A 26,743-nucleotide genomic window follows, 5' to 3' on the forward strand; every position below is an offset into this window, starting at 1 on the left:
GCATTTCCTGGTGTGAAAATGGGGAAACTACGTAAAAACCATCTTAACGGCTGCCGACGGTGGGATTTGAACCCACCATCCCCCGAATGCAGGCGCATAGCCACGCGATATTAACCGCACGACAACTCGCTCAGTCTTTTTTTAAAAGTATTTTTCTATCGTCATATTTTGTATAGGCTACCCGAGATGTACAGTAGCCCGCTGGTTTTCTGATTCAACATACTGTTATTGCGTCTGTCCACATATGGTTGAAGTCTTGTGCAACGATGTGACATATGAACTGAAAGAATACTGAGCCGTTCTTCCCAATATAAAACAGGTACTTTTGAGTGATCATGACTCATGAGCATGACTCATAGTCATAGGGCAGGCTAGAGTCGAGTTTAACTGTCAAATGTCAACTAAGTTATAATACTAAGATTCATTAAACTAATAAATAGTATAACCTAATAGCCTACCTACTTACTAGCTACTTCAGAATTATGTTGTGACTACCTTTTTAACACTGCAAATAAATCCATCTATTATTTAAACCTCCCTGTAAGAAGAGGACAGTGAATTCAAATGGGTATTATTTTCAAATGAGCTGAGCTCGAGAGTCCATTATAGCATACGATTCTTTCAGTGTAGCATGGCTCACTGTATGTCGCGCTGCAGCGGAAGCTCGGCTCTCCGCGTGTCCAGTGAGCCGATAAGGAGCCGTGTGTATCATGTGTCTCACTGAGCCACGCTCATTCACGATTCTTTCGATGTGCCACGATTCACTGTATGCCTCGCTACAGCGGAAGCTCGGCTCTCCGCGTGTCCAGTGAGCCGATAAGGAGCCGTGTGTATCATGTGTCTCACTGAGCCGCGCTCGTTCACGATTATTTCGATGTGCCATGATACACTGTCTCGCTGCAGCGGAAGCTCGGCTCCCCGTCAACATCCAGTGAGTGCGCCACTCAGCACTGTCCGCTGGGAGTAAGCTGAATCGTGTGCCGTGAGCTCGCCTTTCCTGTGAATCGATTCACTCGGACACTTGAATGAATCGATACACTGCTTCGAATCATGCATTCAGTAGCCAACACTATTAAAAACATCTTGCAATAAAATGGCGTATGGCTTTTAGTGCCTAGGGTGTCCAAGGACATGTTCGATTCGCCAGGCACAGGTCTTTTGATTTGACGCCCGCAGGCGACCTACGCATCGTGTTGAGGATGAAATGATGATGAAGATGAAACGTACGCCCAGCTCCCGTGCCAGTGGAATTAACCAATGACGGTTAAACGGTTAAAATTCCTGACCCTGCCGGGAATCGAACCTGGAACCTTGTTGATGGTTATGGTTGTAATAATAATAATAATAACTTAAATGTTTCCACCTTTTCAATACAATATATTCACAAATTTACAAAATTATACGGTACTAGTTTCGACCCATCTAGGGGTCATCATCAGCCGTATTGGAGCAAACTAGTACCGTATAATTTTGTAAATTTGTGAATATATTGTATTGAAAAGGTGGAAACATTTAAGTTATTATTATTATTATTACTTATATATTGTTCAATACGGACCAAAAACATGAAATTCATAACCATCAAGGTTATGGTTGTGACGAAATGCCAGCATGCTAACCATTCAGCCATAGCGCCAGAAAAAAACATGTTAATTAAACCCCATCTGTATTTAATTCAGTGTCATACATATTAATTTTAATTAAAATAATGTCACTGACGTATGCATTTCCTTCGATCAAAACACAGGCAAGTCATAAAAATCGGCTTTATTGAAAGTGGGACTTCAGCTGCAGATATCGAAGGGATGCATGGTAGTGTAACAAAGGTTCATCTTCAGCTGAACAATACATTCACCTCTATATCATGAAGCTATGATTAAGATTACATTGTCTAGGGAATGCCATATGATAATAAACATTTAGTCACACTCAAATGGGGCATGTTGAAACGGGAACTGGCGTGTATGTCACTATGTGCGACAATGCAATTGTATGTCTAAAATGATAATAAATAAGCATTGATAGGTGGAAATCCTTTCCCATTTCTAATTGTGTAGTTCGTCAACACGGAGATGATTATAGATTACGAAGCTGTGAATACGTTAGGTATCACGTACTTGGAACTTTGAGTAATACTATCATCATTCTTCGACTTGTGATTTGAGATCTTCTACTGGACTTGAGTTACGACTCAGGTTCGAACCTAAGATACCTTAATTAGAGACGTAATTAAAAATTGATTATCGTCGCACCTTCGGCTACGCGACATAATCTGGTGGCAGTGGCTTGCCTCAAAAGAAGATTCTTTCACAAACTTGGTCGAATTACACTTGTTACAAATTTCATTTTTCGTTGATATACGTCGAGGTGTTTGATCGCCACCCTTTTCCCCGGTCCTTTCCACCTGAAAGACTAGGAAATTCTTTCTTCCTCTAACCGGAGGCCGACGAAGCCCGTCCGCCTTCTGGCATCAAGAAGGTCTGAACTTCTGATCGAGTACCAGTTGGGGTCTTCGAGGGGACACTGCGCAACCCAGCAAGCCTGCAGCTATCCTTCTTCGCGTTGGTGTTCGTCATTGGTGGCAGCTCCGAGGAGTGATCTCCTATCTTTCTAAGTAAGTCCTCAACATTGTTGTATCTGGCACTGTCATTAGTGTTTCTTAAAGAGTAGCAAGTAAAAGTAAAGTATGCCTGACAATATAGTGGGAAGTTTAGCTCCCAGACAGGAGGAACAAGCAACTCAGTATAGAATAGTCTCTGTTGATACTGCAGTAAAATGATCAAAAATCACCTTCAGTGGAAATCCTAATGAACTACAGGAGTTCATTGATAATGTGAAGAATGCCTATAGCATTCTAAATCCAAGAGACCACTCAACATTTCTAAAATTTGTACTAAAGAATTTCAGACATGAGAAACCTTTAAAGACAAACTTAAATTAAATTATTCAGTACAAAGCTCTCTTGATTTTTATGCAAACAAGTTATTTACCCTAAGCAAAAACACCTTGTAAATGTAACTCAGTGGGGGAGCAGAATTGAGAAAATGATGACAGAATTAAATAAGGCCCTAACTAGACAAATGATAACTTGGTTCATGAAATGCAATATGGAGGAAATAGGACTATTGCTTTGTTAAGTAAATGTTGCTTCATACAAGGAATTAATGACGAAATAGGTAAAACTTTACTTAAAATAAAATCAGAGGATAAACCTTTAAAGCAGTTCATTGAAATAGCAGTTGAAGAAGAATGCGCTAGAAAATCCAGAGATCAATTTAGGACACATAATGGAAACTAGACGAGAAATAGTTTTATGGGGAACAGCAGAAGGATACCAACACAGAATCTGCAAAAAGGAGGTGTTAGTACACATTCTGTAAATAGGAAAAAGGAACCAGGAGTGGATGTGTCTTGAATGGTACCTTGTTACCGTTGTCAGAAACCTGGTCACATTTCGAAGGAATGCAGAGGCAAACCTTTTTGTGCGAAATGTAATAGGAGTGGACATGTAAGCTAAAGATTGCAGTAGTACTAGCAATCGGGGAAACTAACAGCTGGATTGTCTAAGCGACTGTTACAGTTCAACTTGTGAAGTTAGTAGTCGCAACCAAGAAATAAAAGCTTGTAGGGCTAATAAAATAAAACTATGAAGGCCATGAGTGCCAATGTTAATGAAAATGTGAAGGTCGTGAGTGCCAATGCTGATAATGAAAATATGAAGGCCGTGAGCGCCTATGTTAATAATGAAAATATGAAGGCCGTAAGCGCCAATATTAATGATGAAAATATAAAGGTTGTGAGAACCAACAGAAATGTAAATAAACGAAGTGTGAAGACACATAACCCGTATATAGAATATGTATTGAATGATCATTTCTCAGATGGTTATGCAGAAACTTTGACACAGGGTCACAGGTATCTTTAGTTAAGAAAGACAGTTTAATTAATATTAGAATAAATCCTGTGAAAATATATTTTCAGTGTAACTGACGAAGTACATCCAGTAAAAGGAGTAGTTAATTTGAGTGTTAATAATGTAAGTAATGAAAAAGAAATGCTGTTCTATGTTGTTAATGACGTACCACATGAAGTCGACATGCTACTTGGACAAGACTGGTTAGAGATTCATAATAGTGAAATTGATATCCCTTGGGAGGATAACTTAATAAAGTTACAACCTTTAAGATATGTTTTAACGTTTCGAACGAAAATCCAAAATTCTTAACCGAGTTTTTTTAGTTTCGTACCATAAAATATTAGACTAACAATTTCGTATGAAGCAATCAACCTTTATGCCTTATCTTCAACCAAAAATAATGTTTAATAAAAGCACATCAATTTTCAAAATGTCATAAAATTTCCAAAAACAGAAAGGGAGCTAGACATCATTTTTGACAAATGTTTAAAAATAATCAATCATCCTTGTTAAAATGCTTACAGCCTAATAATGATGACAATAATAATATTCACAATATTAACAAAGTACTAGTTTGCAACATTTCCACATTCATTAGCTTTAATTTAATCTATCACTGAGTTTTCTATCTCAATTTTAAGGATATTTAAATGTATTTGAAATGTGGGAGGGTGTGCAAAAAATTACATTTAAGAAAAACAGCACTGAAGTTTTAGAACTAAGTTGTGAACATAACCCACTTACTTGGCCACCTTAAAACTTGCCTGCTCCATAGAATGGACCCTCTGTTAGAAGTTTTTTGTCTTCTTTCAGTTTTCTTCTGCCTCTCAAGTACTGCCTCCTCTGCTTTTGTTCTACAGTACTTTGATTTGCACCTTTGTGCAACCGTACTGCATCAGCTTCAAGTACACCAGATGTGTATTTGCCAGGAGCAATTCCCATCCTCTTCATTATTTCTATTTCCACTCTGTTTCCCCAGTTGAAATGGTAAACAGCATCCATCACTCCTAATTTTAAGGTATCAAGCCCCACATTTATGTCTCCTTAGGACACCTTCTCCATACCATGGCACTAAATGACTCATTATTTTGAGTCAGTCCATGCAAGGACTTAGAAAGCATTTCTGGGTCGGTGAGTCGCTCATATATAGGCTTCACTGCTTGAAGAATGCCAAAGGACAGGCCTGGTTTGAATTTAAATTTTCCTATCTCATTATTTACTTTAGCTCACTGATAAGAGCACCAGCTGTCAGCTCCTACAGGACACCTATGGTGGGTGGGATGGTCCTTTGTTGCTGTCAAATGGTAGTGTGGCCCATATGCCATTTGACATGGTGTGAATACTGCTTGTGTTGGAACGTAAAGCAATTCCAAATAATTTTGCATCTTATCAATGAGTGCTCCTGTCAGTTGAGGAATTCATAATCATAGTTACTGCAGAACAATGCAAGGGACATTCCCCAACCAAATCTCAGAATTTCTAGGTTTTTACAAAAACTGTATTACAACTGAAGCAACTAGGGCAAACTAATGCAGGTAATATATGTGTAAAGCACTATGTCAATAATGATATTGTAAATGTCACTAACACTATCAGATTCAATATTTACAGATGAATGTTTCAACTGAGAAGCACTAGCAAATGATTCCCTTACATTATGCCTACCTTCTGTCTTGCTATTTATACCGACAGTACAAGTAACATTGACATTGTAAATTTCAATAAGAAAATCTGACGAGATGTTTACATGTAAGCAGGACACTGTAGCCATGTCACTTATCAAGCGAGCACGAGGCTATTTAAATACTATTTTTGGATACTTAGAGTTGGAATATATGTATGAATTATATCTCATTTTGAAGTAGAGACTTCAAGCTTTAATTTCCAGTGAAAAAATTAAAATGGCATTTTTGGGTGAAAAGTGCAATTTGGAACGTTAATACATACCTTAATAATAGTTTTATTTCAGCCAAATGGCCATGTAAGTAAGTACACTAATTTAAACATTTCCAAGCCACATAGGACTCATTCTTCTGAACAGAACTTAATCAACGATTTCCCTCTATTAGGACATGTTAAGACGTGGTATCTATCACATTCACGATCGCACAGTTTACATATGCATCCGAATTCAGGTTCATCAAATGTTTTGGTTCTGCAAAGCTTAAAGTGAAAACCATGAACAGCCAATCTAATCACAATATGTCTTAATTCGTAGTTCACTTCCATCCATCCCCGCATTGTCATAGCATCCGTTGCATAGAATTCTAACCAAATGTCTTCTCTTTTCTGCTTCAGTTCCATAAGTAGTCGATCGTAATTTGTCGTGTATGGTAATGACATCTTGAAGCGTAGCTCTTCAATCAGGAAAGATTCCCTCGTCAGAAGATATACAAGTCGAGATAGCGTATATTTCGAAAGCCCCAGAGCTCTCTTTAAATATGCGGCTTTGACTTTCTCTATTCGTCGTAGACTATTAATGTTTAGGTATTCCCAGACGAGTTGTAGACCATAGGCGATTATAGGCACAACATCTTACGTAGATCTTTGATTTTGTTTACTGCTTCAAATGCTGAGATTGTCCTATTCCCTATGTGTTTTGTGAAAACATCACCTCTAGTTTGGAATATGACTCCCAGATATTTGAAGTGACAAACTGCTGTTAGTCTCTACCATTGTAATGGACTATCAGTCACTGCTGGCCTTCCCCCTTTTCTGAAAATCATGTAGACAGTCTTTTGATCATATATCATGAAATAGATTTCATGTGACCATGCTGCCAAAAGATCAAAAGACTCTTTCAGGTCCTCCAGTCATTCTGCAACGAGAACCGTATCATCTGCATATATATACAACTTTACACTATCTTTGATGTACCATGTCACATCCAAAGTGATTGAGAACAGAAGAGGAGTTAGCGGATCTCCTTGTAGTACACCATTGGCCTGTGCTATTGCATCTGATATTGATATGTTATCCTGTATACAAAGGGCACAAGGAAGTTTTGCAATGTGAGTGAACGCTTTATAGATTTTTTCAAAATAATTTTCACGACACTCAATACACTTCTCCATACGTCGAAACCAGTCACTGAACCAACTCCGCCACTCTTTTCGGTTACAATTTCATACACTTGATCCCATGCTGCCAGAAACTAATCGTCGGATGCAAAACTCCGCCCTTTCAACATCATCTTCACTTCTGGGAAGAGACCGAAGTCACATGGGGCAAGATCAGGACTGTATGGAGAGCGATCAAGCACAGTCAACCCTGATCTGGCAAGAAAATCCATTGTTACATTAGCACTATGTGCTGGAGTATTGTCGTGATACAAGAGCCAAGTGTTGAACCATGATCTTGGACGGAGCTGCTTGAGAGCCTGGATGTCCTGAGGCAGACAAGTCTCACTGTACCACTTCGCAGTAACTGTCCTTTGTATTTCTAGCATAATCTGAGTCAGGATGCCCTGTTTAGTCAAGAATACTGCAATCATCCATTTCTTCAGTGACCTTGACTTTCGCACAGTCACAGAAGTACCCTCATCTTCAAACAGCCACACCTTGTTCTGGGATTTTGTTTAGACATAGTAATAATAAAGCAAAGTTTCGTCACCTGTAACGATGCTATTGACGTTACACAAAGTCCCATTTTCAAAATGTTTTAGCATTTTTCCGCAGCATTTCACTCAATGTGCCCTTTGTTCCTCTGAAAGTGAATGGGGCACCCAAAGGGAACAAACCTTTCTAACATGGAGATGGTCATGTAGAATTTAATAAGTAGCTGGTGCAGGGATGTGCAGAGTCTCTTCTGATTGCCGATATGTCAACCGCCTCTCTTGCTGCAACATTTTCCTCACAGCTTCAATGTTTTCCTCAGTCACTGATTCAGACGGTCGCCCAGAACGAGGATCGTCTTCAACCCCGAAATTTCCCCTCTGGAACTCTTTGTACCATCAGAAAATTGTTGTCCGATGTGGACAGTCTTTCCCCCTGCAAGGAGTCATTTCCTCCAGGCACTGGTCAACAGTTAATAAACGAGCAAAACAGTAGCGGATAATTGCACGATATTCACCTTTAGACCACACTGACTTTGCTTTCAGTACCACTCCTTGGTCACAACTGGTGTGAAGGTCGCGCCTTGCTGTCTTCTAGACCGGTTTTCACCCCTCTTTTCATTCCTCACCATAACAGGTGTGTCCAGCCAACCGTTTTTGCATATTGCAAAACTTTCCTAGTGCCCTTTGTAAGCACTGTATTGTTGGAGAGAATGTCTTTAATTATAACTGTCAAGTAGTGACTCTTTCCAATTAACTGTTCCAGCTTTGCCAGGAGTATGTTCCTACTTAGCATATTGAAAGCTTTATAAAAGTCAACAAAGATTGCGTGGAGCTTCCCGCCTGGTACTCTTAGTGCATTCCCAATATCTTGTAGCAAACATTCCACTGATTGCAGGGTAGATCTACCTCTTCTGAATCCAAACTGTTGCTCTGATATATATTGATCCACAAGTGTTGTTAGCCTATCAGTGAGAATTTTGGTCATTACCTTGAAAAGAGTACGAGTGCAATACCTCTGTACGCGTCTGGATTTCCCATGTCCCCTTTGTCCTTGTAAATCATTTTGATGTAGGATCTTCTCCAACTATCTGGTATTCTACCTCTCCTAAGACATTCGTTCATCAAAGTGAGACAGTAGTACAGTTCCCAACATCAGAACAAGGAACATGACACTGTCAAAAGCAAATAATAGGCAAAAATATAATTTGTGCAGAGAGCGTAGTTAATTGTTATTTATCAGTTTCATGTCCGTATTGACTGAATACACGTATATGGATAAGAAAGAAATACCACCTGTCAATACTGTTTGTTGTAAATGTAGACTTACATCAGTACCGGTTTCGACTCTATGTGGTCATTATCAGCTGACAAATCATAATATTACATCTATTAGGCATTGGTTTGCATTACTTATCTAAAAAGATGTCGTCATCCATTAGCACATCCGGATGTCTAATGGGGATATGAGGTGGATGTTATCGTCATTTCGTTCGTGATTCCGTGAGATTAAAATAGTTTTCGAGATTAAAATATGGTAGTAAAAAAAACTTCACCTAAGCTTAAAACTAATTGTACGTGCACATTTAACACATTAAAAACAATGAAAACATATATATAAAACACTTGGTGAATTTAAAAGTTCATGTCTTGCATATTCCTTCTTCAGACTTCCTCGTTAGGGTCTTGTGCACCTATGTTTATGTTGGATTTTGAGCTCGTAACAGTGGTGTAGGTTCTTGAGAATGTTCTATTTGACTTCAAGATGTCTTCATGTATGCTTTTAATAAAAACCTAAGTCATTAAATGGTCCAATATTGTGGATAAAGACAATATGTGGCTCCGCGGTGAACTTGTTTTCAAAAGTTAGAAGCAGATGTTGAAGTTTTGGTTTTTTTTGGATGGTTGGATACAGATTTTTGGTGGTAACTTCTCCCGTGTCTATATTTGTGTACCGGTGCTGTAGTTATTGCTGTTGTTGTTGTGGTTGGGTGATGTTCTGTTTGGGAGCTTGTTGCATACTGCTACGTGCAGACAAGGAAGATGTTACCACCAAAAATCTATATTCAACCATATTCAAAAAAACCAAGACTTCAACATCTGCTTCTAACTTTTGAAAACAAGTTTACAGCGGAGCCACATATTGTCCCTATCCACAATATTGGACTATTTAATGACATGGGTTTTTATTACAAGCATATATGAAGACATCTTTTAGTCAAATAGAACATTCTTAAGAACCTACACCACTGTTACGAGCTCAAAATTAATCAACATAAACATAGGCACACAAGACCCTAACGAGGAAGTCTGAAGAAGGAATATGCAAGACATGAACTTTTAAATTCACCAAGTATTTTATATATTGTACATGTTTTCAGTATTTTTAATGTGTTTAATGTGCAAGTACAATTAGTTTTAAGCTTAAGTTTTTTACTACCATATTTTAATCTCAAAAACAATTTTAATCTTACGGAATCACGAACGAAGTGACGATAACATCCAACTCATACCCCCATTAGACATCCAGATGTGCTAATGGATGATGACATCTTTCTAGATAAGTAACACAAACCAATGCCTAATAGATGTAATGTTATGATTTGTCAGTTGATGATGACCAAACAGACTCAAAACCAGTACTGATGTAAGTCTACATTTACAACAAACAGTACTGACAGGTGGAATTTCTTTCTTATCCATATGTGAGCAGAGTTCATTGCGATAACAATAAATTTTGCTGTTTAAAAATTAACTGTAATAAAGAAGAGATCTTAATCGAAAAAGTACCAGAGCTAACAACCATTAGCCTGAAGGAAAAGACTTCCGTATTAAATACTAAGGACAGAAATAATTTACTATTAAGTAAATTACGTTTCTCACATATAAATGAGAAATCGGAAGAATTAAAAGAAATTTGTTTAGAATATACAGACTTTTTTCGCTTACAGGTGATCGGTTAACAGAAACACGATCAACATTACATGCTATACCAACTCCTTGAGTAGTACAAGGCAGAGCGATAACCCTCAAGAATTACAGAATTCCTGAACAACATCAGAAAGAAGTAGATAAACAAGTAGATGAAATGCTAGCTCAAAATATAATTGTACCTAGCAATTCCGCTTGAAATTTTCCAATTTAAGTCGTACGTAAGAAAATTGATGCTTCAGGTATTAAGCAGAAAGAAGTAGATAAACAAGTAGATGAAATGCTAGCTCAAAATATAATTGTATGTAGCAATTCCACTTGGAATTTTTCAATCTTAGTCGTACCTAAGAAAACTGATGCTTCAGGTATTAAGAAATAGAGGATATGTATTGATTTTGTAAAGCTCAATGAAATCATAATAGGTGATAGTTACTTCTTACCTAATATTCAGGATGTATTGGATAAATTAGGTAGAGTAAGAAATTTTTCTGCATTAGACTGTGGAAGTGGATATTGGCAAATGCCAATAGCTCCAGACGATCGATGCAAAACAGCTTTTAGTACCTAGAAAGGACATTTCAAGTTTAGAAGAATGCCTTTTGGATTCAAAACACCACCCGCCACATTTCATAGATTAATGAACACTATTTTAAATGAATTAGTTGGATTAGGTTTCCTCGTTTACCAGGATGACAATTATTTTTGCTGAAACACTTGAGGAACACAATACTAGACTTCGAAAAGTATTCCAGAAATTAAGAGAGAATAACATTCAGTTAGAACCAGACAAATGTGAATTTCTGAAAATTCAATTACAGTACTTAGGACACACAGTAACAGCGGATGGAGTAGCTCCAGATCCTATGAAAATTGAATCTATAGTAGGGTTTCCAACTTCAAAAACACAAAAGGATGTTAAACCATTCCTAGGACTAGCAGGTTATTACAGGAATTTTATATACCAATTTAGCTGAATATCTAAACCTCTTAATGATTTATTAAAGAAAGATCAAATTTGGAAGTGGGAAGAAGAACAAAAAGAAAGTTTTCAAAAGCTAAAAGACCAAATAACGACTCCCCAAGTTTTAAAGTTTCCAGACTTTACGAAACTATTTGTACTAACTATAGATGCTAGCAATTATGCACTGGGTAGTATACTAAGTCAGGGAGAAATAGGTAAAGATCAACCACTAGCGATTGCAAGTAGAACTTTGAATAAGGCAGAAGTTAATTATAGTACAATTGAAAAGGAACATTTAACACTAGAACGGCCAGAGCGGTCATTTTGACCGTTAGCGAATTTCAAGGTATTTCCACGCTCGTACTTTTTTACGCACAAGTTTGTGCTTTTGTGACTTTTAATCTTTTAACGTTGTGTACATTCACGCCAAAAATTACATCCGTAGATAAGGGAACACTGATATTATCGTTATACCTAGGAAGGCCATAAGCGGTCATTTTGACCACTTCACTTCCTTGATACGGAGAGCTCTATTCTGCTCATTGCTTGCTTCCTGTGATATATTTATAAGTGGCGCTTTAGGGGCGTATGATGTAACAAAATAGTATGCCTCTAGCAGTGGCCGCGAGTGGACGAGTTAGTGCCTGATCCTTGTGTAGTATAGCGCGTAATAATGGCTCGGTGGAAAAAAAAAACCCAGTTCAATTATTAGCAGAACCTGAACAGCTAGAAGAAGACGAATCAGGTGATGAAGATACATTATCACATATAGACATAATGAGCGACTATGAGGATTTTATACAACAGTTGTGGTATTATGCTGGATAGTGATAGTGATTCGGCTATGAAAATATGCACACAGTGGACTTCGAACTTACGATAGACACAGTTACTCCTTCAACCAGCCGTGATCAATCTTACAGCAGAGGATGGTCTCTTAGCAGTGGGCCACCTGTTCGAAGAGGAAGGGGACAAGGTGAGAGAAGTCATGAACTGGTAAAGTCTTCTTCATTTGCACCAGGAGATCAGTTATATGGTAAGGATGGAATAACCATATGGACTGTTATCGACAGTAGTGGGAACCCCCCTGGAAGGATGGCTGCTGAGAATGTACTGAAAGAGGCAGCAGGGCCTACTTCTCACGCTAAGCGTAACCTACAGACTAATAGCAAGGTTAGTGCCTGGCGTTTATTCATTGACACTTCCAAGTTGAAGCACATAAAGATGTACACAGAGACCGAAGAGACAGACAATGGACAATTTGGTCCATTTCTTTGAAAGAATTAGATGTTTTTACTGCTTTGTTTTACGCCCGTGGAGCTTATAAACTTACTAGTCTAGCCGTAGTTCATAAATGGACTTCTTTATGGAGTCCCCGTTTCCACTAACACTATGGCAAGTGACAGGTTCAAAGAAATTCTAAGATATTTGCGCTTTGATCTCCGTAAAACTATATCCACTCATTTGCAGACAAATTTGCTTTGGCATCTGCTATTTGGAATAGATTTGCTGAGAATTGTTATGGGTGCTATAAACCAAGCGCGAATGTCACAGCTGATGAATAACTCTTCCCCAGCAAAGCACGGAACAGGTTCATGCAGTACATGGCCAACAAGCCAGATAAATTTGGCATAAAATTCTGGCTACTGGTAGACATTGATTCTAAGTATGTGTGCAATGGGTTTCCTTATCTTGGGAAAGACAAAATGTGACCTGTCAATGAGTCAATGCCTGAAAATGTTGTCATGAAACTTATGGACCCATACCTCATGAAAGGATGTAATGTGACCATTGGTAACTTCTTTACATTGGTAAAGTTGGCTGAGAGACTGAAAGAGAAGAAAACTAGTATTGTTGGAACAATCAATCGAGTGAGGAAGGAAATCCCGGAGTCAATCAAAGCACTACGTATGAATCTGTACGAGACTGTCTTACATTAGTGAGGAAGATCACACTACTCTCACAGCATATTAAGGAAAAGTGAACAAGAATGTGCTTCTGCTAAGCACTACACCCGAACGTTCAAGTAAGTGAAGATAACAAGAAGCTCCCTAGTACTACTGAATTTTATAATGGAATTAAGTATGGTATGAATGTAGCTGATCAAATGGCACGTGAGCACACCACTAGGGCTGAATGCCGAAGGTGGCCTGTACATTTATGTTACAATGTACTTGATCTAGCAGCAATAAATTCATGGATAGTCTACAAGGAAGTTAAGGGACAGAGAATCTCTCGACATGATTATATTCTTGAAGTAATACAAGAACTAAGATCTGATTTTGTGAAGACAAAACCCCGGTTGACTGAGCTCCCTACACTTCAGTCTGACCCTTAGACTCAGATCCAATGTGCCAGTCGTAAGCGACGACAACGTCAAGTGAACTACAATTGTAAACCGAACAAAACCTCTGACATGTTCTTCATGCAACAAAGTAGTCTGGAAAATGTTCGTGTAATGTAATAACTCGCATAAATTGCTTGTCAAGTGCCTAAATAGCTTTGTAAACAAATAGAAAATTATTTTTATCATAAGTTTCCACAAGTGCGCCAAAATATTTGTTACCGATTAGAAGTGAGAATATGAACAATTATTAATATTTAACAATGGATTGATCTGTATACAATACATCTCAATGGTTAACTATGTTGTTTTAAAATTAATTATTGAACATTAGCATGTTTCCCAGATCCTGGATGCTCGATATAAATGTCAGTAAGCAGCAGCGATCAAAATGGCTGCCTATGGCCTTTATAGGTATGAGGAAAGTTTGGCCATTCTAGTGTTAAGCTTAGTTTGGAGCTGTAAACATTTTAGACGTTATATTACTTGGAAAACATTTACAACTGTAACAAATCACAAACCATTACTCTGGGTCTTTAATGTAAAAGACCCAAGTTCACGCCTGACAAGATGGAGATTATTATTAGAAGAATATCAATTTGATTGAGTCCATAAAGCAGGCATTAAAAATGTAAATGCTGATGCACTTAGTAGATATCCCATTGTAAGACATGTTCAAAAAACTAACTCAGAAATTTCAGAAGAGCAAAAAGCTAAATTATTAACGGAGATGCATGAATGCCCCATAGGTGGACATCAGGGCATACAGAGAACATATGAACATTTAAAGTTATATATTTCTTGACCTAATATGTTTAAAGACATAGAATCTTTTCGTAAATGTCTAGTTTGTCAATTAAATAAACAAACACATCCGAATGTAAAAGCAGAGTTGCAAATAACGGATACACAAGATAGACCATGGAGTAAGATTTATTTAGATATCGCAGGACCATTCTCAATTTCAGAGAAAAATGAAAAATATCTTCTCACGTGTCAAGATAATTCAAGTAAATATATTACTGGCATTCCAACTGAAGATATGACAGCAGAAACGATAGCTCACAAATTTGTATACGGATTAATTTTGAAGTGCGGAATACCAGATCGGTTATTAACAGACTGTGGAATAAAATTCCTGAATAATGTGCTCATGAACAGTTGTAACCTGCTGAAGATTAAGAAATTTAAAACTAGTGTATATCACCCAGAAACAAATGATAGTTTAGAGAGGTCACAAAGTTTTAGTAGAGTATCTAAGATGTTTTGGTTAAAAGTTTCAGAATGATTGGGATTAGTGGCCCCTTTCGCTTGTTTTACTTATAATACATCACCACACAGTGTTACAAAATTTACACCATATGAATAATTGTTTGGTAGAAAAACTAATATACCAGGACAGTTACAGCCTCAAGCACTGTATAATTATGAAAACTCAGTGCATGACATTAAACAGAAATTCCAAATAGCATGGCAACAGGCAAAAGATCGAGTACAAGTAGCTAAGATAAAACAATGTGATAAGGTAAATGAAAATAGAACAGGAAAACAATATGAAGTAGGAGACTTAGTATTGATTTTTAATCAGCAAAGAAAAAAACTAGACCCCTTACGGAAGGGTCCGTATGAAATTAAAGAAGTAAAAGGCACAAATGTAACCCTAAGCAAGGTAGGTCTTACGGCAGATAGGTCTTACGGCAACGATGGGATAGGAAAGACCTAGGAAGTGGAAGGAAGCGGCCGTGGCCTTAATTAAGGTACAGCCCCGGCATTTGCCTGGTGTGAAAATGGGAAACGTTGCAAAACCATTTTCAGCGCTGCCGACAGTGGGGCTCGAATCCACTATCTCCCAATTACAGGATACTGGCCGCACTTAAGCGACTGCAGCTATCGAGCTCGGTAATCATGGTACGTTCAAGAGACAAAAAGATAATGCAAACTTATATTAACAGAACAAAACCTTATGTTTCAGATCCGATAGAAACATGGCGACGTGGAAGTTACTAATTATTTAGTAGTGGACGAGTCAACTTCCAGAAGCAGAGTCTGAATCAATGGATCTTGGATGCCTATCATACATAGATTAAGACATACAGACCACAACATATACACGCAGGACGAACCTCCAATTACATAACAGCACAGGCAAGTCCCACTACCTGGCTGTGACACATACTTTCCAGAATTCTCACGAGAGAGCCAGGGGCTTACGTCAGCCAGAAAGGCTAGGATATATAAGACCAAGGTCAGGAACCACTCTTGCAGCGTGACTGCTGCCTGGGAGACTGATTACCTTGGATTGAGTAGGAGTATTTCAGTCTCCTCGACAAAGAATACTGCAATGTATTTGAAACGTCGGCAAACTGTATGTAATGTACAGAAAACAACATGGTTCTACCCAGAAAGAGAACTAAATAATTCTACACACCGTGGAAGCTTCACTTCTAATATGTGTTTGAGTCATCAGTCCATAGACTGGTTTGATGCAGCTCTCCATGCCACCCTATCCTGTGCTAACCTTTTCATTTCTACGTAGCTATTGCATCCTACATCTGCTCTAATCTGTTTGTCATATTCATACCTTGGTCTACCCCTACCGTTCTTGCCACCTACACTTCCTTCAAAAACCAACTGAACAAGTCCTGGGTGTCTTAAGATGTGTCCTATCATTCTATCTCTTCTTCTCGTCAAATTTAGCCAAATCGATCTCCTCTCACCAATTCGATTCAGTATCTCTTCATTCGTGATTCGATCTATCCATCTCACCTTCAGCATTCTTCTGTAACACCACATTTCAAAAGCTTCTATTCTCTTTCTTTCTGAGCTAGTTATCGTCCATGTTTCACTTCCATACAATGCCACGCTCCACACAAAAGTCTTCAAAAACATCTTTCTAATTCCGATATCAATGTTTGAAGTGAGCAAATTTCTTTTCTTAAGAAAGCTCTTCCTTTCTTGTGCTAGTCTGCATTTTATGTCCTCCTTACTTCTGCCATCGTTGGTTATTTTACTACCCAAGTAACAATATTCATCTACTTCCTTTAAGACTTCGTTTCCTAATCTAATATTCCCTACATCACCTGCCTTCGTTCGACTGCACTCCATTACTTTTGTTTTGGACTTATTTATTTTCATCTTGTACTCCTTACCTAAGACTTCATCCATACCATTCAGCAACTTCGAGATCTTCTGCAGTCTCAGATAAAATAACAATATCATCGGCAAATCTCAAGGTTTTGATTTCCTCTCCTTGGACTGTGATTCCCTTTCCAAATTTCTCTTTGATTTCCTTTACTGCCTGTTCTATGTAAACATTGAAAAGGAAAGGGGACAAACTGCAGCCTTGCCTCACTCCTTTCTGGATTGCTGCTTCTTTTTCAAAGCCCTCGATTCTTATCACTGCAGACTGATTTCTATACAGGTTGTAGATAATTCTTCGTTCTCGGTATCTGATCCCCATCATCTTCAGAATCATAAATAGCCTGGTCCAATCAACATTATCGAATGCCTTTTCTAGATCTACGAATGCCATGTACGTGGGCTTGTCCTTCTTGATTCGATCCTCTAAGATCAGACATAAAGTCAGGATTGCTTCACGTGTTCCTACATTTCTTCTGAAGCCAAATTGATCTTCCCCCAACTCAGCTTCAACTTGTTTTTCCATTCTTCTGTAAATAATACGTGTTAAAATTTTGCCGGCATGAGATACTAAACTAATAGTGCGGTAGTTTTCACACCTGTCAGCACCGGCTTTCTTGGGAATAGGTATAACAACATTCTGCTGAAAATCGGATGGGACTTCTCCTGTCTCATACATCTTTCACACTAAATGAAATACCTTACCATGCTGGTTTCTCCTAAGGCAGTCAGTAATTCAGCGGGAATATCATCAATTCCAGGTGCCTTGTCCCTATTTAGGTCACTCACAGCTCTGTCAAACTCTGACCTCAAAATTGGGTCTCCCATTTCATCAGCATCAACAGCCTCTTCATGTTCCAAAGCGAAATTATCTACATCGTTACCTTGATACAACTGTTGGATATGCTCCTGCCATCTTTCTGCTTTGTTTTCTTTCCCTAGAAGTGGCTTTCCATCTGAGCTCTTAATATTCATGCACCTAGATTTCCTTTCTCCAAAGGTTTCCTTGATTTTCCTGTATGCAGCATCTACCTTTCCCAGGACCATACAGCCTTCGACATCCTTGCACTTCTCCTTCAGCCATTCTTCCTTAGCTACCTTGCACTTTCTATCCACTTCGTTCTTTAATCGCCTGTATTCTTTTCTGCCCTCTTCATTTCTAGCATTCTTGTATTTTCGTCGTTCATCAATCAGGTCTAGTATCTCCTGAGTTATCCACTGATTCTTAGTTGATCTTTTCTTCCTTCCTAACATTTCTTCAGCAGCCCTACTGACTTCATTTTTCATGATTCTCCACTCTTCCTCTACTGTGTTTCCTTCGGCCTTTTCATTTAGTCCTTGTGCAACATGTTCCTTGAAACAATCCATCACACACTTTTCTTTCAACTTGTCTAGATCCCATCTTTTTGCATTCTTTCCTTTCTTCAATTTCAGATGGCATTTCATGACCAACAAGTTGTGGTCAGAGTCCACGTCTGCTCCTGGGAAAGTTTTGCAATCCAACACCTGGTTTCTGAATCTCTGCCTAATCATAATGAAGTCTATTTGATACCTTCCAGTGTCTCCAGGTCTCGTCCACGTATACAGCCGTCGTTTGTGGTGTTTGAACCAAGTATTGGCGAGGACTAAATTATGGTCAGTGCAGAATTCAACCAGCCGACTTCCTCTTTCGTTCCTTTGTCCCAATCCAAATTCTCCTGTGCTACCTTCTCTTCCTTGGCCTACCACTGCGTTCCAGTCTCCCATCACAATTAGATTCTCGTCACCTTTGACATATTGTATTAAATCTTCTATCTCCTCATATATTCTTTCAATTTCTTCATCATCCGCTGAACTAGTGGGCATATAGACCTGCACTATTGTGGTGGGCATTGGTTTGGTGTCTATCTTGGCGACAATAATTCTTTCATTCTGCTGGTCGTAGTAGCTTATCCGCTGCCCTATTTTCTTATTCATTATTAAACCAACTCCTGCATTACCCCTGTTTGATTTCGTGTTGATAATTCGGTAGTCGCCTGACCAAAAATCCTGTTCTTCCTGCCAACGTACTTCACTTATACCAACTACATCTAACTTTAGCCTATCCAGCTCCCTTTTCAGATTCTCTAACCTACCACAACGATTCAAACTTCTAACATTCCACGCTCCGACTCGCAGAATGTCAGTATCCATCTTCCTGATGATCGCCCCCTCTCGTGTAGTCCCCACCCGGAGATCCGAATGGGGGACTAGTTTACCTCCGGAATATTTTACCCGGGAGGAAGCCATCATCAGTACATCATTCATACAGAGAGAGCTGCATGTCCTCGGGAGGTGGTTACGGCTGTAGTTTCCCGTTGCTTTCAGCCGTGTAGCAGTATCAACACAGCTAAGCCATGTTGAGTATTATTACAAGGCCGTATCAGTCAATCATCTAGACTGCCGCCCTTGCAACTACCGAAAGGCTGCTACCCCCCTTTCGACGAACCATTCGTTAGTCTGGTCTCTCAACAGATACCCATCCGATATGGTTGTACCTGCGGCTCGGCTATCTGCATCATTAGGACACGCAAGCCTCCCCACCGCGGCAAGGTCACATGGTTCGCAGAGGAGGACTTCTAATATATGAAACCTTTACGGGGAGGATATTCTTGAAACGGCGGCAAACTGTACGTAATGTACAGGAAACAACAACACGGTTCAACCCAGAAAAAGAACTAAATGATCTTAGCAAAGGTTCACACATTACTGAAATCAGAAGTCAAACAGGTGTTTAATTTGATCACATAGGGGACGCATATTTTTATCCTACAGAACGGAGTTTTGTAACATATGGAGTTTTAAGACCCATAAAAATTCTATGGAGGAAAACTAAGGCTCGAATTATAAATCTTAATAATATATGTAGGCCCTAATAGGGTAAAAAAATCAGGCCTGGTTCGCATATACAGATTGTCAACCAAGTATTCCTCATTTTCAATCTAAAAAGCATATAGGGTGAGAGATATATTAATAGATTTTATGGGAAATGACTCAAGTTCAGAAAGGCAAAAGCAAGATTTATTCGATGTCAGAGGTAAAATCTTAAAATTTCTTATTCGGAACAGCTACGGAAGATGAAGTAATTACTAACTTCGAACATATAGAGTCCATGGGAAAAGATCATAAAGAATTTTTAAGAATAGCTTCAGGACAGTTGGTAGTTCTGAAATCAACTATCATTATGATGAATACGACGTTAAAGGATGTGTCAACAAATGAAAAGAAAATTAATAATATTTTATAGAAGTACGGAGATAAAAACGCAAGCCATGGAGTTAAAGAAATTGATGATAGCCTTGTATTAAATTAATTAATAAAACAAATTGAATGGGGAATCGAAGAATGTCAACACAGATTTGAATTATTACTAGATGTAGGCCTATACTTGCATGCTCAGAATGGTATTCTTCAATCACAAATTATTACTATTCAGAAAATCAAAAAAACTCATGCAACAGACAATGCCAGAATCAGCAATGTTAACACCCTTCTCATCTTCTGAACTACTTTCATTAATTCAACCAACAATATATACACACAAGGACCCTATCTAGTATATGCTGTTAAAAATGCCTTTAAAAACATACATACATATATCATTAAGACTGTAATGTCTTTCAGCGTTCAGTCTGCAAGCCTCTGTCAACTTACTAAACGTCGCCATAATCCTCTATTTGCAACTAGTGCTGTGGCCTCATTTATATCTATACCTCTTAAATCATTAGAAACTGAGTCTAACCATCGTCATCTTGGTAAAATGTTCTGAGCTCGGTAAATTCATGAAGCAGGATGCTACCCTACTTTATTGTAGGTGGTCTTGGTTTTCCGAGTGCTATCAAAGGATCTTTTTGAACAAGTTCTGCTTGTCTTCTGGCATCTATATCTATGCGGTCTGCTTTTTTCTGTTTAATTAAAACATTGTACAACTTTCTTTGTTGGGCTTATAATGATAAATCATGTTTTTGCATTGTGGTTTTGGCTTGATGTAGTGCTGATAGGATCTTCTTCCATTCATCATAGCATTCTCTGTCAAACCACGGTTGTGATTTCCTATCCTTTATCAGTGTTTGACATGATTGCAAAGTTGTTGTTGTTGTTGCTGTGCATAGTTCTACTGCTTCTATTATTTGATGTTGCTGTATTAGAAGTGTTGCTTCCTCTATTTTCCTAAAATTTTCTTTCAATTTCTCCATATTTAATTTCTTAGATATTCTGGTCGCCACAAGATTGATTGCAGATAATGGTTGACTAAAATCAAAAGTTTTTATAACTGGTATATATTTTCTTAGTGGTGTTATTACTGATGTCCAAAGTGTTTCCTGTTACTTTCATGCCTTTTTCTCTGAACAATACAAGGTTTATTGCACTAGTGCCATTCGGCGCTATGTATGGTAAGATGTCAGTTTTGTTAATGAGGCTATATCCTCCTTCTAGTGTATCCAGGATTAAATCTGTTTTATAGCTCAGTTTATCAATTCGTGCTTGCAACAATTACTCGTTTATCAATGACCATTCGTGTTAAAGCTTCGTTATTCGTTCAATGACATCTTCTACACTCATCTGAGGTTGAGCATATATGCCTATTATTGTAAGATTTGTTTTAACTATAACTGTGTTTTCATCTCTTATTACTTCCTTTATAAATCCTACAGAAGGTTTAAGGAAGATGGAAACACTTCCTGCTGGTCAACGTAAGGATTGGTGAGCAAAAGCGTGGATTCCACAGAATCCTTTTATAGTATAATCTTCTGTAAGAAGGGTTTCTGTTAATATGATAGCATCATATATTGTTTTTGTTGGGATAAATGGTATTGCATTTTGTAAACCTTCCATAGTACAACATTTGTGTGCTTATTATAATTCTGCACCACTGCTGTATCGAATCTTTCGAAAACGAAATCTTCTTACCCTTACTCCTTTTGTCCAGAAATCTGGTCATTTTGTGTCCCCGAGGAAACTGAACAGAAATCCTACTTTGAAGGCCTTTTTGTCTCCCTGGCTCAGTAGTTCTTCGCAATCTATACTATCTTAGATTCTTTTCTTCTCGAGGAAACGTCTTACATTTTTTGTAGTAGTGTTTTTCTTTAGGTTACCTAAATATACCCATGCCTTCTTTTCTGCAGATTCAAGTTCATTGTTTTCTAGTACTTCTGTCCCAAAGATGGTTTTTACTTGCTTAAAATGTCTTTTGCTTCCTCGTGTGTGTGTTGTTTTATCTTGTGAATCTCTCTGGTTGATATTGTGATAGCTCTCCCCGTTGCTTGCGTGAAATGGCTTCTCATTAACATTTCGTGTGTTTATATCAGTAATTGTCAATGTATTTCGGCCTATAGACATTTTATTAGTACATTCTGCTTATTTAATGTAAGTCCATTATAAATTGTACGTCCTTTTTTATACATGTTAAGTTGTTTTTTTCTTTAATTGTGTTTATGTATTGCATAGGTGATGACATCTGTATCTAGTTAGTTGAATTAGTTAAATATAGCGCCTGAGACAGGTGACCATCAGAAGTCGATAGACGTTGACTGCCATTAGTTTGTTGCTCCATGATATTGACAGACGGTGCTACTTCTCCTGTAGATGAGTTTTCTCCTTGCATCAACAAATTAATCTAAAAAGCCACCTAATCGATCGATACTCATCGATAAGGCCATGATGTGGACAGCTTGCAATTCTCCTTGCATGTCAACAATTTGATTTCTCCTAACCTTGTTTCGGGTATTCTCAATTTAATCATTCCTAATGTAGCTTATAGAACGGTTTTCATATCAATGAAACAGGTTCTAATGCCACTTAACCCTTGTAGAATATCTTTTTTTTTTGATAACCTCCTATTTATGCAATATTCACTAAACTTTTCAGGGCAACTTCTACACGTGTATTAATCTTGTCTGCTATTTTTTCGTGAACTATAAAAGATTAATATAAAAGATGCCCCTTTGAACCTCCCTCTGTCAAATATAGTATCATTGAATGATTAAGACATGGCTAGTTATAAGATAGATTAATTAATAAATTCACAAAATAACAAGAAATTAGAGAAGAACATTGAACCTATTGTTGGAGAAGAATTGGTACGTCATGGTATATACATGTGTAATCTTTTTTTTCTTTACAGGGTTATTCTAAATGATTGTCGGGGTTACAAAAATACATAACTCTCAGTGCAATTAACGTAGGAATATGAATCTTGTTTTATTGTGTACTGCAACTCAAAGGTATTTTAACATACATTACAAATGCTCGATATGTGTGCCTTGTGTCACTCTACACACATCTACTCGATAGTCCATCTCTTCCCACACACGAGTCAACATGGCAGCGGTGATGCTTTCGAAGGCGACTTGGATGTGCTGCTTCACTTCCTGAATATCCACTGGTAGAGGAGGAACAAATACCTGATCTTTAACATATCCCCACAGGAAAAAATCACATGGTGTAAGATCTGGTGAACGTGGTGGAAATTGTAAGAGCATCAGATCACCTTCCGTTCAGTGACCCATCCATCATTGTGAAAGTTCTTGGTTTAAAAGTGCTCTAACCTCCCTGTGAAAATGAGGTGGTGCATCATCATGTTGCAGTACGTAATCATCCTTGTCACTCAACTGGAGTAACAGCCATTCTGTGAGCATGTCCAGGTAAGTCAGCCCTGTTACTGTCTGTTCATTGAAGAAGAACGGGCCATAGACCTTCGTGTTTGAAACATCACAGAACAAATTCACCTTAGGAGAGCTCACACATGTTCCACATAACAATGGGGGTTCACTGCACCCCAAATGCGAACGTTTTGTTTGTTTACCTTTCCACTTACATGAAAAGTAGCTTCGTCACTGAAAACTACTCTGTCAAGAAAACCATCTTCTTCAATCCGTTCCTGCAGTGCCATGCAAAAGTTGAAACGTAGGGCTTTGTCATTAGCTGTTAGAGCTTGACACAATTGTAGGCGATATGGCTTTACCTTTAGGTGCCTTCGTAACAGACGCCATACTGTGGTTTGAGGAACTTGCAGTTCCCTTCTACATCTCGTAGTTGATTTCTTAGGACTATGGAGATAAACGCCCCTAATCCGATTCACATCCGCTTCTGACACAGCGGGACGCCCACTGCTTTTCTCTTTGCACAAACAACCCGTATCCACAAATTGTGCGTACCATCTGTGAATAGAGTTGTCGGAAGGGGGCTCCTTCCCTATTTTGTCCGAAAATGGTGCTGGACTCTGGTAACGGATCGGTGTTGATGAAATTCAAGAGTACAAAAAGCTTTCTCCTTATTGCTAACCGCCATTTTGTTAAACACTGCTATTACTGCCATCTGGTGGTAACTTACGTACTAAAGTTGATGCAAAACAAAACTTTGAGAGTTTGTCTAACCGTTACTGAAACAATCAAAATGGTACGTTTTCCATGTTTTTTTAAAAAAATCACAAAACCCTGATAATCATTTAGAATAACCCTATATATGCATTTGGCTTTGTGGATGTTGCTGTTGCTCTTTCTGCTGCAAGTTAAGCTTTTGGTTATTTAATCTATGTTCTCCTAAAAAATGGTGCAAAGATTCAAAACAAATTCTGTACTAAAATCAAATTCAAGAGTAAATCAAATTAATCACTTGAAAGTATTCCACAAATCCAATTACAACAAGAAGGTCTAATGGAAGTTCCACAAGTAAAAACTGAGAGATCGACTCCAGTACAATCAGTGTCCTCAGCAACAAAATTTATAGACTTCATGAATAATGAAAAGAAATAGAACCTGATTAACAATTAAGAAAAGAGAATTATAGTCAACATACAAAAATTGAAGTTTTTAAGAAACTGCAATTTCTGTCTAGAATAAGGGAAGTGTGGAATAACCACCCAAGCAACTCTTGCACACGAGTATAATTTATATGTTATTCATTAGATCCCATCAGCTATATGACTCGAATCAGCCTCCTTCTCAAGGCGGATCTGTTTTCGGTTATGAACCAAGTCGGTATCCTTCTCAATGAGGAAATAATTAAGTTGAATGTATGTATTGTACTAAATTATGTGCTGATTATTAGCCAATAGCAATATGTGCGATATCATAAACACTAATTGATTTAACTGATGACCATAGCAGTCCACTCTTCAAAGGAGAAGAACTTCCTACCAGGCCACTAGGTCACGCCAGAGGCTATACACTAAATATCAATGTAACCTGTGTACGAGCAGATCTCCTGTAGCTTGTATGTTGGGAGGATTTCACTTCGTTTTCTAATAAATCATCTGTACCTTTCATCTTTAACAATTCTTATTATTCAGAAGTTATCAGAGTATCATAAGAGCTGCAAATACATTAGGTATCACGTACCTGGAACTTTGAATAATACTATCATCATTCTTCGACTTGTGATCTGACATCATCTATTGGATTTCAGATGTAATGAAATATATAATAAAAATTTGTATGCAAAAAAAATCTTCTATTGGACTCGAGTTACGACTAACCCAAGATAGCCTGCCTCCATTCGAGACATAGGCCTAATTCAAAATTATCGTCACACCTTCGGCTATGTGACAAGACTTAAAATGGAGAACGCGTAAAACTGAGAAATGGGACCATTTCCTTTGATGCTATGGGCCGGCTTGAGCAAGCTGTGATGACATGTTTCATACTGCTTTACTTTATATGATTCACACTTGCAAATAATGTGATTTAGCTTATGCTGGGAACAGTGTCGTTATGTTTTGCAGTGTATTAAAGTAAATATAATAAAGGAAAATATCAAAGATTTATGTTTGTCCAAAGAAGATCCAATTCCGTGTTTTCTTCATTCATCACATCACCAAGTCTACAAAAAGGAAGATAAATAAGGAAGAAACCATCATATTAATAATACTTACAAGAATGTCCCAGTCATCATATGTCACAGGTGAAACTACTATTTTGCTCACTGGTTCTACTCGATGTAAAGATAGAAAAACTGTTTCTTCATTCTGGAGGCCGAGTACTCGAGCGTACGTAGCACTTACACCCACAGAAGAATCTTCCAAATTCATGGGCTGGAGACTCCATGAGAAGTAGGCAAATTTGTTGAATCCGTACAAAACTTTCACAACGGTTGTCTGAAAGTTAATTGCAAGATTAAAGAGATAGTTTACCACAACGTGCTTCTGTTATTAAGCTTACACCACGAAATACAAAAAAAAATATTATTTAAGAGCTATCCTGTGCGGCCATGAATAACATTCAAACTTAATAGGGAAGTTAACGAGCGTTAATATGACTATGACATTTCACTATACCATTTTATCATCACATAAATTACTTACATATGATCTAAGTTCGTCAAATCTTTTCAGGCAATGGGCAGAAAAACAGAGAGAGCAGTTATTAACTGAAATGTATTTGACCGTAAATGGCTCTTTCTTCATTCCGTAAGGCATTACTCCATGTGATGATGGAACCATGTGATTGCCTTGTGTTTACATCAATCAGCTGATTAGTTTATTGTTGAAATGATAAAGATTTAGTATTGAACATGGAACATATATTGGAAATTTTACTAGTAATATTTCAATGTTAATGAAGAAAGAATTCTTCATTAATTTCAATTTATCTCACTTCTAAAATATTAGACAATTTTATTTAAAGAGCTATTTGACCTATTCATCACTTCCGCTCTTAAATGTGTTTTTCAACTGTTCTTTTAAGTTTAATTGCCAATTGGCTGCTGCTTTTCAACGTCATTTTGTATCCTCCAATAGGGCAAGCCTTCAACTGTCGAGTAATATCTTTGAATCGGCGTCCTATTGTCAGAAACGTGCATTCAGCAATTCAATTCTTCATTCTGCACGCATACAACAAAAAGGGACAGGTATTTTAAATTTATTCAGGTAGACGAAGTTTTCGG

General features: G+C 37.9%; 2 protein-coding genes across 4 annotated transcripts in view; one reads left to right on the forward strand and one right to left on the reverse strand.

The window, feature by feature from the left end:
• Positions 1–26,288, reverse strand: part of Pex1 (peroxin 1) — a 288,016-nt gene extending 261,728 nt beyond the window's left edge. The window contains exons 1-2 of the mRNA XM_067136460.2: positions 26,163–26,288; positions 25,734–25,955 (exon numbers count right to left, since the gene is read on the reverse strand). Of these exons, the coding sequence (XP_066992561.2) occupies positions 25,734–25,955; positions 26,163–26,276 (336 nt within the window). The 5' untranslated portion in view covers positions 26,277–26,288. The remainder of the gene's footprint in view (positions 1–25,733; positions 25,956–26,162) is intronic.
• Positions 26,289–26,650: 362 nt separating this feature from the next.
• Positions 26,651–26,743, forward strand: part of CycB3 (cyclin B3) — a 177,440-nt gene continuing 177,347 nt past the window's right edge. For 2 of the 3 annotated variants that reach the window (XM_067136461.2, XM_067136463.2), the window contains exon 1: positions 26,651–26,707. The gene's annotated coding sequence lies outside the window, so the exon portion shown is untranslated. Of the gene's footprint in view, positions 26,727–26,743 lie in introns of all 3 variants that reach the window. The other variant, XM_067136462.2, reaches the window with a different exon arrangement.

Source organism: Anabrus simplex, chromosome 1 (assembly GCF_040414725.1).
Source record: "Anabrus simplex isolate iqAnaSimp1 chromosome 1, ASM4041472v1, whole genome shotgun sequence".
NCBI lineage: Eukaryota > Metazoa > Arthropoda > Insecta > Orthoptera > Tettigoniidae > Anabrus > Anabrus simplex.